The sequence below is a fragment of the Neopsephotus bourkii genome, unplaced genomic scaffold, assembly GCF_033783945.1.
Source record: "Neopsephotus bourkii isolate Nb327-2 ecotype Australia unplaced genomic scaffold, CSIRO-AGI_Nbou_v1 NB_1493, whole genome shotgun sequence".
Classification (NCBI taxonomy): domain Eukaryota; kingdom Metazoa; phylum Chordata; class Aves; order Psittaciformes; family Psittacidae; genus Neopsephotus; species Neopsephotus bourkii.
In genome coordinates, this window is record NW_026901969.1 from 2,405,254 (window position 1) to 2,418,949 (window position 13,696).

General features: G+C 36.5%; 1 protein-coding gene across 1 annotated transcript in view; it reads right to left on the bottom strand.

Moving 5' to 3' along the window:
- LRRIQ1 (leucine rich repeats and IQ motif containing 1) overlaps positions 1 to 9,978 on the bottom strand; it is a 108,905-nt gene extending 98,927 nt beyond the window's left edge. The window contains exons 1-8 of the mRNA XM_061369351.1: positions 9,781 to 9,978; positions 8,653 to 8,764; positions 7,926 to 8,020; positions 6,743 to 6,848; positions 5,809 to 6,038; positions 3,817 to 3,891; positions 2,447 to 3,640; positions 1,344 to 1,496 (exon numbers count right to left, since the gene is read on the bottom strand). Coding sequence (XP_061225335.1) covers positions 1,344 to 1,496; positions 2,447 to 3,640; positions 3,817 to 3,891; positions 5,809 to 6,038; positions 6,743 to 6,848; positions 7,926 to 8,020; positions 8,653 to 8,764; positions 9,781 to 9,906 — 2,091 coding nt within the window. The 5' untranslated portion in view covers positions 9,907 to 9,978. The remainder of the gene's footprint in view (positions 1 to 1,343; positions 1,497 to 2,446; positions 3,641 to 3,816; positions 3,892 to 5,808; positions 6,039 to 6,742; positions 6,849 to 7,925; positions 8,021 to 8,652; positions 8,765 to 9,780) is intronic.
- Between the last annotated feature and the right edge of the window lie 3,718 nt (positions 9,979 to 13,696).

Below are 13,696 nucleotides of genomic sequence, written 5' to 3' on the forward strand. Positions count from 1 at the left end.
TTGAGGTACCTAAAACTATCAAATCCTGATAACTGGTAAGAAAACTGAGAAAAAGATACAGATATTTCAACATGCCCTACTGCCAGGTCATGTTGAGCTTCTCATCAACCAACAGCCTCAAGTCTTTCTCCACAGGGTTACCCTCAACCCTTTCTCCACCCAGACTATTTATGCTTGGGATTGCCTCAACCCAGGTGCACGACCTTGCACTTGGCCTTTTTGAAATTCATGAACTTTACAAGGGCCCACCTCAAGCATGTAAAGATCCCTCTGGTTGGCATCCTTCCCACCAGCATGTCAACCACATCACACAGCTTGGGTCTTTTTTCTCTTTTAGAAATTGGGAGTTATGTTTCCCATTTTCCAGTCAGTGGGGTCTTCAATGGACTGCCACGACTTCTCAAATATGATGATGCATAGTGGCTTAGGCACTTAATCCACCAGTTCCCTCAGGACCTGCAGATGCATCTCATCAGGTCCCATTAACTTGGGCACCTTCAGATTCTTTAGATATTCTTGAACCTGATCTTCTACAGTGGGCAGTTCTTCATTCTCCCAGTCCTTCCCTTTGCCTTGTATGACTTGGGTGGTGCAGCTGGAGCACTTTCTGGTGAAGACTGAGGTAAAAAATTCGTTAAATACCTCAGCCTTCTCCATGTCCCAAGTAACAATGTCTCCCATCTCCTTATGGAAATAAGGGCATATTATCTTTCCTTTGAATTGGTATTGTTAAAGCACATGAAATGAAAAATGTGAACAGAGCTGCTTCTTGTAAATTATCAAGCTCAGGAACTAAGATGCATCACAGAGCAAAAAGTTTTCCTTTGTCATTAAATTTACAAGGCCATGCGAGACACTGCAGTAGAAGTACCTAGACATTATACCTCTAGTGTAACCCACTATACTGTTCCTTGAGCATATATGGGAATAATTTTACTAACATTCACTGTGTGTATTGCAAAGGACTTTTCCTTCTACCCATTCCTGCTTAAGTTGAGCATCTGCTATGGTGAGCAGTATCTGCCCACTCATAAATCTAAGATAATGAAGATCTATCAGTCTGCCATACTAACGCTAATCCTAGACTGATACTATAATGCACTTTTCTTAGTATAGTTTGATTCTTCTGCAGGATATTGCTTTAGTACAATGCAAATTTTTATATGCAATGCAAATCTGCTGGTATAACTTCGTTAACATTTGAGAGTATTTTGTTGATATTCCTATGCTCTTAAGGCAATAAAAGCTATATATTCACAGCTGGACAAAACTGTATAACCAACTAAGCAGAAGAACTGGCAGTTCTACCTGGGTTATTATAAAGAATCAAACACACTTGGTACCTCCACATTGATATACTTCAGGTCTTTGCAGCTACTTAGTCCTTCCAATGCAACTAGTCCACAGCGCCTCAGAGTCAAAAACTGAAGATTTGAACACTCAGATAACGTTGAGAGACTACAAGCTGGCAAATCTTCAAGTGTAAGTGTTGTGACCTACATGAATTAATTGATAAATAAAAGTAACTGTGCATATATTGAACATTCTTGTACAATGTCACATTATGGCTATTTTCTTTAAAAAGAACCAAACTACATTCTACTTACACTTTACAAAAATGCAAGCAACTAATGCTAACCCTTTCATGCAGAAAAGGATGACAATGATGGCTTTGATCTGTTAAATGGGAGAAGATGTAATGAAAACAATCTCATATTAACATCCACCTTGTAACAAATAAAACCAGTGCTTTACTAATGACATGAAATTTGAATGGGTGGAAGATTAACACTAAACAAAGCAACCAATAGTCTGAATTGTTTCCCATCACACTACCATAAATAACGAGTGTACAAAACCAGACAAAAATAGTTCAGACTAAAAGCATATGCAGTCATATCAGACTGGATACCAAGATGAGAGTACAGAACAGGCATACAGTGATAAGTTAGCAACTGCAAAGAAAAGTAGGTGCTGGGAACCAAGAGATGTTATTTATGGCAAAACTACTGTCTATAAGCTGATCAGCAATGTCTTGGTTCTGGAAGAGACTACTCTTCCCAAAACTCTGAAGAGGATAGAGAAGCAGGAGCTGAAATGCAGACCCTCATACCAAGGCAAAAACCACATTAATTTAACAGAAAATAGGAGCTAGGTGCTCCTGCCTTTTATAGACTTACGATACTATCAACTGTCTGAAGACTAATACCACACTAGTCTGCTCCACAATGCTTACAGGCATTCAAAAGTCTCAAAAAAAGGCAAATTCTCATTGCCCTTATTCTGCACTTATGCAGAGGAAGTCTCACTAAGATCTATATCCGGCTCAATGATAATCTCCTCCTCTTCCAAAAAAGCATTTGTTGACATACTGAATTAAAAAAATAATAATAAAAAAAGCTAAGTTGTAGCTTCCAATTTCATTCTAAATACTCTGTATAGTTACCTGCTTCAGAGTACACCAAGGGTTGCTATGAATTATCTTTTCTGTACTTAATGGAGGCATCTTAGGTATCTTGCTAAGTGAACTCTTCTTTGGTCGTTTTTTTTCAGCTGCTTTCTTTCTTTGATTTTCTTCATATATTTTAGACCAGGATTTACATGTGTTCATCCAGTTTATTCTCTTGTTTTCAATATCATCAGGAAGAATTATACTACTGGAACACTCAGCTAAATCTTGAATTTTGTCTGAAGTCTCTCTGACTTCGTTACTATCTTCCATTAGAAACACAGTTTTCTTCCTTGTTTCAGACTGAGAAACATGATCTTTGACTTCTTTATCACTACCATCTGGTTGGACGATTGGTGGACTGTTGCATATATTGCTTGCCTTATTTTCTACCATGTTGTTAGTTCCAAAATTAACAGATCCATTGCTTGAAGTATGACTATTTGAAGCTTTATTAAGATCTCTAGTTTGTGAGTAAATTTCTCCTATATGTGTTACTGAATTTTTGTATATGCTCTCATTATTCACTTGAAAAAAGTGCTCCTTCTCAGAGCCTAGCATATTTGATGTTGATGTCAAAGTTCTTTCTGCTGGAATAATCCAATATGTTTTTTCATCCATCATTTCAGCCTGTTTGTCTTCTTCTTCCTCCTCCTGTTCTCTTAGTACTTTCATATTTTCTGACAGCTTACGGTTGTTTACGTTTCCTTTCTTCTTTTCTGTGCTTTCAATCATCACAGCTTTTGCTTTTTTTTCTCCTAGTTTTCTCTGTTCTTCTTTTCTTATTTGCAACTGTTTTTCTCTTTTAAGTCTCAGGCTTTCTTTCTTTTTCTCATAATCCTCACATCTCACCTGTTCCAAATATTCCTGTCTTTCAAGAAGTTCTTGTCTCTTTTTTTCTTCTTCTTTCTTTTGCCAATTTTCTGCCATTCGCATTTTCATTTTTTCCTCTTTTTCTTTCATTTCTCTCTCTATTTCTTCTAGTATTTTCGGCTTTTTTTTTATGTCATCTTTCCATTGTTTTAAAATGGGAGCATATTTTTTATGGACTAAAAATGACCTAAATCTAGCTTGGATTTTCACAGCTGCTGTATTCTGTTGTTCCATCAGGTGTTGTCTTTCTTTTGTTTTCTGCTTTTCCAAAGCATTTTTCTCATCTTCTGTTTGCAATTGTAGCTTCATGATCAATTCCTAGGCCAAAACAAAAAGGATAGACTTCAAACACTTTTAAAATACAACAGGTGTTGACATATATTTAGCATTAATAAATAAATACAGTGTATTAACTATTTCAGAATAACATTGATTCTACAATGTGTGACAGTAACCTCAGAGTCTTTCAACAAAACCTCATTGTAGAACCTTACCTCTTGTTGCATTGTCTTGTCTCTCCAAGCTTTCTTTTCTTTCAGTAACTCATCTCCTATTGCAATTTGGTGTTTCTGCACAACAAATTAACTTAAGTGAGTACTGTACAAAACTTGGAACATCACAAACCACCCTCTCTCCAATCTCCCCCACCTTCTTGACTTTGCACTTTTATGAATGCCTAAATTAAAATTAGAAACTCAACTGTGCAAGAATAAAATAAACAACTGGGCACTTACACTCGTAATGAAGATTTGGTTATGTACTGAAGGATGCATACCTTCACAGAATCAGCATCTTGGTACTGACCCAAACAACTGCCACCTTCCTTTCCAAATTCTGTACTGCTATTGAAGATGAAAACTGTGCTTGTGAAACAACTATTCAAAGTACAGGTAGATAATAGAAATATAACCAAAACACTCTGAAAGTAGTGCGAACAATCTTCCTTTAATTGCACTGGTATGTTACTGTTGATCTTAAAATCTTTCAAACAGGAATTCTGTTCAGTAAAGCTAAATAATTATTTTCACTGAAATTGTTCCTCAACAGAAAATGAAAGTTCAAATCTATTTTCTCACTCTTTGAAAATAAATAGCATTTCACTCCTTGCCCAACATATTCTCAGTGAGAAAAAAAGAATTAATTATCTGCAAATTACATCTGACTGAAAATTAGCAGACAGTAAGTGCCTAAAAAAAAAGAGGCTTATCAAGAACCACATAACTTCTAGTGGAACCAAGATAAATCAGTATCAGCCAAATCAAATATACACCAGGATATGAAGGAACCAGTATACATAAACTAGCACTTCCAACTTGGGGCATAAAGACTCCCAGGTGCCTAAGCACTGTTTTTCATGCATATTCAGAACTATACTGTTGAGATAGTAGGAGACTAAATGTCTAGATCTTTCTGTAAAGGGGGAAGTTGGTCTCCATGTCTCACCTCCAAAAAGAGTGTGCTAGTGACAACACTACCAAAGTGTCTAAATGGGGATATGCCCCACCTTGTCCAGAGAAAGAAAGTCATTCTACATCCAGAAATGCTTCATGACATAAAAGAGCAGAGGGAGCCTAATCAGTTTTGTCACCTGTTGAAAAGGGAGCTGTATCAGTCACTTAACTAGCCTTCAGAGATCAAAGGTCTTTTCACTTACTAAGCCCTTCCTTAATTTTGGTGACTTTAATTACCTTGCTGGGACCAAGATGCCCACCTCTTCAGAAAGCTATATATTAGTTAACTAAAAATGCAATGCTAATGCATCTCTCAGAATACAAATATTTAGGCTAAATAATAAAATATTACGGTCCTACAAGTAAAATGACTGAGAGGTACGTTTCTTCACATTCTTACGCTCTTTTGTGGGGAGCTATCAAATTTTATTCTTCAGTATGCACAATGCACACTATCACAAAAAATGACTACATACGTTGAGAGTGCAACCAGTCAATGTGTGGAGTCATGTTCCATTGTGGCAGTACTCTGCAGATGAAGTCTAACTCCCAGATACAGGCAAGAAAAGGAAGAATTGTAATTTTTACCTAGATGAAGCACAAAACCAGCATTTCTGACCTGAATTATTTTGGTTTAGAAAACTTCACCTATGATTTGTCATCTAAATATTAAATTGGGGTGGGAGGTACGAAGTAAGTATTTTCAACTAAGGCACAGTGACCATATTTAATTTGGGAGCAATTTAGCACGACTCTCAATTCTGGTACTTTGGCTAGTGTCATAATATAAAAAAACTTAGTAAAGGCAAAACCAATAAAACAATTTAACACTTAGCACAGCAAATTCAATCACTGTTGATAAAGTAGTAAATGCATAAAACTTAATGGATCATACTTAAATATGTCTTACATTTCACTTTGGGATCACAAGTAGACAGAGTTTAGGACAGTCATATTAGTACTCTCCTTTTCCCATTAGATCTTGAATTAAGATAGTCTAGATGGGGACAGATTGACTTTAGCATCACTGATTACCTTATGAAGCAGCTCTAGCTTTATTTTTTCAGCCTCAAATTCCTCCAGACGCTGCCTCCTTCTTGTCTGTTCCTGTTCATATTGTTTTTCCTGTGCTTCTCTCTCAGCTTTCCACTTTTTCCTCTTCTCATCTTCAAGCTCCTTTTGTCTTTTCTCCCACTGCTCAAGTTCTTGTCTACACTTTTCTTCTACTTCACGATGAGTAAGGCTTATGCTCATTTCAACATCAGCTATGAATTTGTAATCAACCAACCAAACCTTTTATTTTATCTCCTTATGAGCACTGGGGCCATTAAAAAGTTTTAAAGTATTGACAAGAAAAGGATTCTGTGCTGATAAAGACAGCAATACATATCCCCAGGGAAATCTGAACTACATGAGTCTTTTTCATCAGATATATCTTATTATCATGATGCACATTTACTGACTCTGTTAGAATCGTTCTTATTCTATCGATGTATATTTCAGGATTACACTTTGGATTCAGGATTAATGTCTTCTGTGGCTATCAGCAGGGGTTTTATAACTGATGCAATCCACTCCCAAAACATGAAAAGGACATGGCAAAGGGAAACACTCCCAGCCAATATGACTATAAGTTATGACCAAAGCACAACCTGCTTAGTGCATCAAATCTGGTTTCCATTTGTATTCATAATTATTTGTATCCATAAATATTTCCATAATTTTGAGTAGCATTTTTTAAACAAATTTCTATAAAGACATTAGAGAAAAGGGTAATTTCATGGTCCAAAATGAGATAAAGGCGCAAGCATTTGCTCATGTCCAATTTGGGAAGTATCAAAATTTAATCCATACTGAAGCATGTAATTCTTTACAAAGAATGCTATGATACTCATGAAAACAGAAAAGCAGGAAATAGTGATATGACACTGAAGAGCAACTCAACCAAAAGACTAATGCATTTGCTTACCTGTAACAAAATGGTCATCAGATACCACTTCATCACTGGTGGACTGCCTGTTATAACTAGTTGTTGTAGCAATCTGTAAGTCTTCATTTTCAATTTCAAACAGTACCTTTTCATCATATGAAAAGTACAATAATACAAAACTTACTACTGACTGGAATCCTTAGACATTGAATAATGTAAATGTATCAGTCAAAATATTGTTTTCCAGAGTAATAAATATTGGACCATTTCTCAAAACACATAATATTTCTATGTGGGTTTTTTTAATATATTTTGACTTAGAAAAATGAATGATTTGCATTTGGGATTTGTTTTCCTTTCTCTGGAACTAACCACTTTATTTATGCATTAATACTGTTATGCACACAGGGGAAAAACTAGTTACAAAGTAAATTTTTAAGGAATCTGATTGGAAGTAATACTAGGGACATGCAGATTGCTATGTTTCTTTCATTGTTCTTTACTGGCAAGAAGCAATTTATTCCTGCTCATTTATCATCTGTTCATCACCTGCTTGGGGCATATGTTAATATTTCTAATGCAACTGAAGTCACATGAAGTAATTGTGCTAAACAATGGTGTTCTGAGAAAAATCATGTTTGCAAAAGTGCATACTAATAAAAGCCAGGCAACAAATTAAAAGTGATTAAATTCAATACAGTTTTATATTTTTCTAAAAACTTCAGCAAGTTACTCAGTTAAATCCTATGAAAACATAAAAGAATCCAGATTGATAGCTCTTGATTATGAAAGTTACAGACATTATTATCTTTAAATTTTCTATAAAATAATGGAATATAATAGGGGCAAGACTAATAGTAGCACATCCTCCTAATCATGATAAAAAGATAAGAGAATTTTAAAAGTGTTATCATACTACTGAGATAATATTCTGCAAATAATTAGCAATAAAAGATTATTCAGTTTTAATTCATCTTATTGATTTTTGTGCTGAGCACCTCAACTACTGATACAGAGAATTTATTCCAAATTTTAAAACTTATAAACATGGTGTATTACAGCTGATGACCTGGTTATAAAGAACAGCATGTACAAACTCGTCTTAATACCTTAGTATGACAGAAACGATACTGAATACACCTATAGGTCTCCTCTAGGAGGAGGAGATTAGATTAATTAATAGAATTTTGTTCATTATAAATATTATTTAAATAGAGAATACCTTTTTTTTAAATTGTTCTGGATCTTCATTATATTCAGAAGCCAATTCTGCCAAGTAATCTGACGCATGGCAAGAAACTACTCCATAAATCTTACCTAAAGAAGAAATAAATATATAAAATAAATATATAATTTAGTACACAGAGATAAAATCCTTTGCCAGTACTCACTTCTGTTCTATATTGCTTTGCTACTGTATTTCTTTAAAGTAAAACAAAACATTATTTCCCTTTAAAACTCTTAAACAGGCCAAATTTTAGTCAAGTATGTATAGCAGTCATTTCTGCACATGAAATGCAGCAAATATGTGCATCTGGAACACAAACAATGATATTGTAAGAATCCAGTTATAGGAAATATGAAAGAGAATTCCACAGCATAGAACACAGCAGAACATTTTCCATGTAGACAAATACAGTAGAACTTGTATCAGACAGGTCAAAATCAAAGAACTACAAAAATAATGAGCCCATTAGAAAAAACCAAACAAAATTATACAAAGAAACCTTCCTCAAACATAAAAATATATAGACAATTACTGAATCTCCTGTTCACAAAGACCATTACACTAAATGAGCGTGAAACCCAAGATGATGTGAAAAACTAGAATGGAACAGACAATGTCAGCTCCCTGGGCATATAAACTCTGAACTTGGCTTCAGATTGTTAGTCTAACTTCCAGTGGCAATACGAGGTGTGTAAATATTTTATCTGTGACACTTGCATACTTGCAGTTTCTTCATCTTCTAAGTCTTGCAGTATAAACTTTTCAGCATCTTGATTTCTACTTTTTATGAAGTTTAAATAGGAGATAACTGATTCTGGCAAGTCATCTGAAATCTAGAAAAACAAAGTATTTGACACAAATTCTGCATCTTCATCTCACAATCATGACCAGAGGTAAATACTTGACATGCAAGAATACTCATTTTGGCTTCACCTATAATAATGGAGATTAAGTAGCAGTGGCTACCAACATTGTTCCCAATTACTACACTCTTCCCACTATCTTATTACCTACTGAACAATTAATAATTCTCGCTTTTAATTACATTCGAAGTAAATTTTGATTGGAACACATCTTAGTAACTTATCTTCCACTACCTCCATAAACGTTTCAATTAATATTTTCTGTGTAATTGTGTTGGACCAAGAAATTAAGGAAAAGATTAAGACAAAAATTAACAAATACTGCAAGGATTTGGGGAAATGGGCTGCCTTTTCTCAGATGTGTGAATTGTGGTAGGCATTGCTGGCATTCAGCATGTGCGTGCATAAATAATTATCATTGATGCCTTTGCTGATCTTTATGTCATATCAAACATATGATATATGGTCACACACAACCAGTACAATCTATCCTAATAACTTATAGACCAATCCTTTTGTTATGACTGGATTTCAAAAGAAAATATTTTTCCAAAATAGGAAGTCATCCAACAAAGAGGACTTAAGCAATCAAGTTATATTAAATTAATAACAAGAAATCTTCAAACATTAGACAGTATCTTGTAAGATTTAAATACAGATTTAAATGAAGAAACATTGGTTTATTCATCCAGATTTAATCTACCTCATCAACTTTAATAAAATATTCCTGCTTTAGAGGATCTAAACACATTACCTCCGAGTCTGATTGCCTCACTTAAGCAGAATGCTGATATTCATCTGTCTTCTTGTCTTGTCACCATTGGCAGTTACAGTTTTTTCATGAAGCTTTACTACTGAGACAACTTTTCAGAATAAATCCTCAGGTTAGGTATGTCAGGAAAAACTTCATTCATTAGATCAGCTTTCCAATGCCCTTACTACTTTCAAGCAGAAATAGAAGCATTTTTAGCCTGTTGAATACTTACTGCCTCACTGTCTCTCAAAGCTCCATCTGATACCTCTGTGTCAAGGTCTGCTTCAAAGGAAGAAACACTGATTCTGCTTAATTCAACTTCTATTTCTTTTTCAATTCCCTCAGTATCTTCTGACATTTTACTTTCCACAGTGTCTTATCTGCTTTCAAATCTGCACAAGGAAAATTTTAACTTTCAGCACTGTATGAAACAAAATAGGACGATGCTTTTTTTAGCATAAGCTTAGTTGTATTTGCTGAACAGTTGGCTTAAAACATGAAAGGAACAGCAGAAGTTTGTTCTGAGAACTTCACTCCACACCAGCAAGCAAATAAGAAAACTGTTAGTGATAAGAGACTCTCAGTCTACCCCTCGAAATTCTGCAGGTGCTACTAAATTTGTATATTAAAAAAGTCTGCCTGCTCTCTACTCCTAGTGGACAGTATCAGTGCTGTGATCTAAGCCTCACAAAGGTTTGGGTGTTTGTGGTTTTTTTTTTTGTTTTGGGGTTTGTTTGTTTTTTGTTTGGTTGGTTTTGTTTTTTTTTCCCCACAAACCTAATAGCTGCAAATTAAATATATCCATATATCCACATATATATATAATTGTTTTGTAATTGTTAATATCAACTCTCTATATTGTAATTGTTTTGTAATTGTTAATATCAACTATATATGTACTATATATATAGTATTTATCAACTATATATATATCAACTATATCAACTACATATATATAGAGAGTTGATATTAACAATTACAAAATAAAACTAAGAACCCAGAAAGCATTCGATGAAGTTGTAAGAATACAGAAAAAGCAGTGAGAAATAGACTAACCCACAGAAGTACATACAAGACTTGTAGACGGACGCAGGCAGGACGGGAAGGGGTCCGCAGCTATCCCCCTCTCCCTCTGCAATCCGTACCCCACTCCTCACTCCTAGCCCCAGTCAGGGGGCAGGGGAGGAAGCCCAGACCAGCTCCATCAGAGCCAGCGAGCCTCGTCTGTCACCGGCTCCTGGAACAGGAGAACAAACACGCAGGGCGCGTCCCAGACGTAAAGTTTAGCACAAAGAAGTTCCTTCTTGAGAGGAACTACAGCTCCCAGAAGCCATGGCGATAGGGAGGATGCCTGCCAGCCGTCACTTCCCGGAATGACCGCAAAGTGTTTGCGTTGCATGCTGGGGCCTGTAGTCCTCCCTCTCGGGAGCCCATAGCCCTTCGGTCTCCTCGGTCTACTCCGTGCAGCTACTCACTCCTTTCAGCCGAGCTCCCACCGAAGCCTCCGCCTTCCTGGCTGACTCCGGAGACTGGCCACCCCCCGGCCGTGAAACTCCGCAGCCCTCAACCGCCTCTAGTCAGGCTCTCGCGGGACGGCGAAAATCTCTCCACCACTCTGTTGACCGCAAAGCGTCGCCAAGGCAACGGGAAGCCGCTGCTGGGAAGGCAAGCAGGAGGATCCAAGCTCTGCCAGCAGGTGGCGCTTCGCGCCGGTGGGGCGGCGGCTCTTGGGAGGCCGCTCTACGGGACTAAGCACCTCGCAACCCTTTCGTGTGTGTATACTTTTTAATGCTTTTTTTTTTATTGTAAGCAGTGAACTGGAATGCAGTGTTCAGAATAAATCTGAATCAGCAATTAATCAGAAAAAAGAATTAAAGCAAACCAAAAATAAACTATATAAAGATGGATTAAACCACTGCAATTTTGCTTCCTTTATGCCAGGACAACTCCAGAGGCATAAAAAATGAAAACCCACCAGGCATCCCTGCAGTGGTTTTTTTTTTTTTTTTTTGGTTTTAGGTTGTTCTGATTTGTTGTTTTTTTTCAGACTGTAACAGGGTGTGAAAAGTTTAATTCCTCTCAAATGAAACTAAATCAAGAAATGTACATCAACATCAATTGCAAATGGGTTCTCAGGCAATGGAAGGGCTAGTGGAGATGCTGCCCACAGCAATTGCCCCTGAAATACATGTAAAGTGTGCCTGAGAACCTAAAGCGCTTTCTGATCTCTAGCAGCCTGCCACAGGGCATGGGTTATTGTCTGCTACATTTGTTTGTTCATTAACCAGCTTTGTGTAATTTACATGTATACCCTTGATTGTGTCCTGTAGCTACATATCTAAATGACAAATGCCATGTTCACTTTGCAGGATTCAATACTAATTGAGATTTAGAACATGAACACTTCAGAATCTGATTGAAAAAGCAACAGCAGAACATTAGGCAAGATTCTGAACCCTTCTGAATGCTATTCCTTTATAAACTGCCTGGAGATGAGAAATACTTTGCTACAATTAGCCACACACAGGTCTTCGGGACCTGTAGAAAATGCCCAGTCATGTAATTAAAGACTCCACACAGTTCAATCTCGCAAAATCATATTGGGCAGGGAGGGTGCAGACAATACCCTTTTTAGTTTTAGTGGTGTTCTAGGGAATGCATCTGTTCCCAAAGTTAGATGAGGAATACCAAGGTGCAAAGACAGGTACAACAGAAAAATAAGACATGAAAGGTAGACAGGTTTTATATAGAAAATGGGCACTTTAGTGAGCAATGGGAAGGATCTGCCAAGGATTCTTTACTGAGTGGGTGGTGAGACCTTGGAACAGCATCCCCAAGAAGCTGTGGCTGCCCCATCCCTGGCAAGGCCAGGTTGGACAGGGCTTTTGAGCAACCTGGTGTAGTGGATGGTGTCCCTGGCCATGGCAGGAGGCATTGGAAGCAGATGATCTTTAAGGTCCCTTCCAACCCAAACCAATCTATGATTTTATGATGAATTTATGATAGCAGTTTTGTTTTTTTTTTTCATCTACTGTCTTTAAAATAAACTGAGGACCTTTCTGAAAGACTTGTGGATGCTAACCTCAGAATACTGGATTCAAGGGCAACTGCTTACCAATTTCTTATCAGTGTTATGGATGAGTAAGACATATAAATTATTTTAAAACAGTGGAAACTCATCCATTTGAAAAGTCCTGTATTTTACAGAATTATGTAACCAGTGAACTTTTCAATGTGGTCAAGCATTCAAGCACTGAGTTGACTGTGCACTTAGTATTTGTTTTGTAAGTGCAAGCTAGGCTGTACTCATGGCAACTGAAGACTGCAGGCACTATGTCATGCCTTTAGCAAACATCTTTGCCAACAAAAAAGATTTTTTTCTGTAGGCCTGTTGCCTGTAACCAGGAAGTCAGGGCTGATCAACAGAAGAAAACTTCTCTGTTGTAAGGATGCGGTTAAGTGAGACTTCAGAAAGAAACATATCATTATGAGACTGTTCTCTTTAAGGTAGGATAGAAATATTCAGAGCTGGTAAGTATTTTTAGTGTGAAGCAACAATGTAATGTAAAATTTAAATAATTTTATAAAGTTAATATTTCTGTTTTTCAGATAAATTATTGAAGATAAACTGACTTATTATTAAAATGGCTCAAAATAAAGCATAGGAACTGCAGTTATTTCAACAGAAACTATTGTAGATGCCAGTTTTCAAGTGAAATACTGTTGAGGGTTTTTTATTTGGATAACACATCACACCAATGTTTTAACACATGATGGTTTTGAAAATTCTGATGAAGCTTTATTACTCTTTAAAGTAGTGGATCTTCTTCTGCGAAAGTGCGAGACCAGTTATCTAATACAGTCCATAAGTTTACATAGTGTATTACTGACTCAAACCTGCTACAGAGCTAGTTGGAGAATCCTACAGCTTTCTTCATTCTACATTTCAGCAACAGAATATTCAGAATACAGGCATGAGGATCTTGACAGGGCAGTCAAAGCTTGCGCTTACTGAATCTTTTAATCAACAAATTTGATACATATGTAACATATGCTTTGCATGTAAAATAGGTTGTTAACGCAAGATATTTTTTGACCGCAGAAGTTTCGTCTCTGTTTTTCTGTTTTGCAAATAACAGAAGATGTAA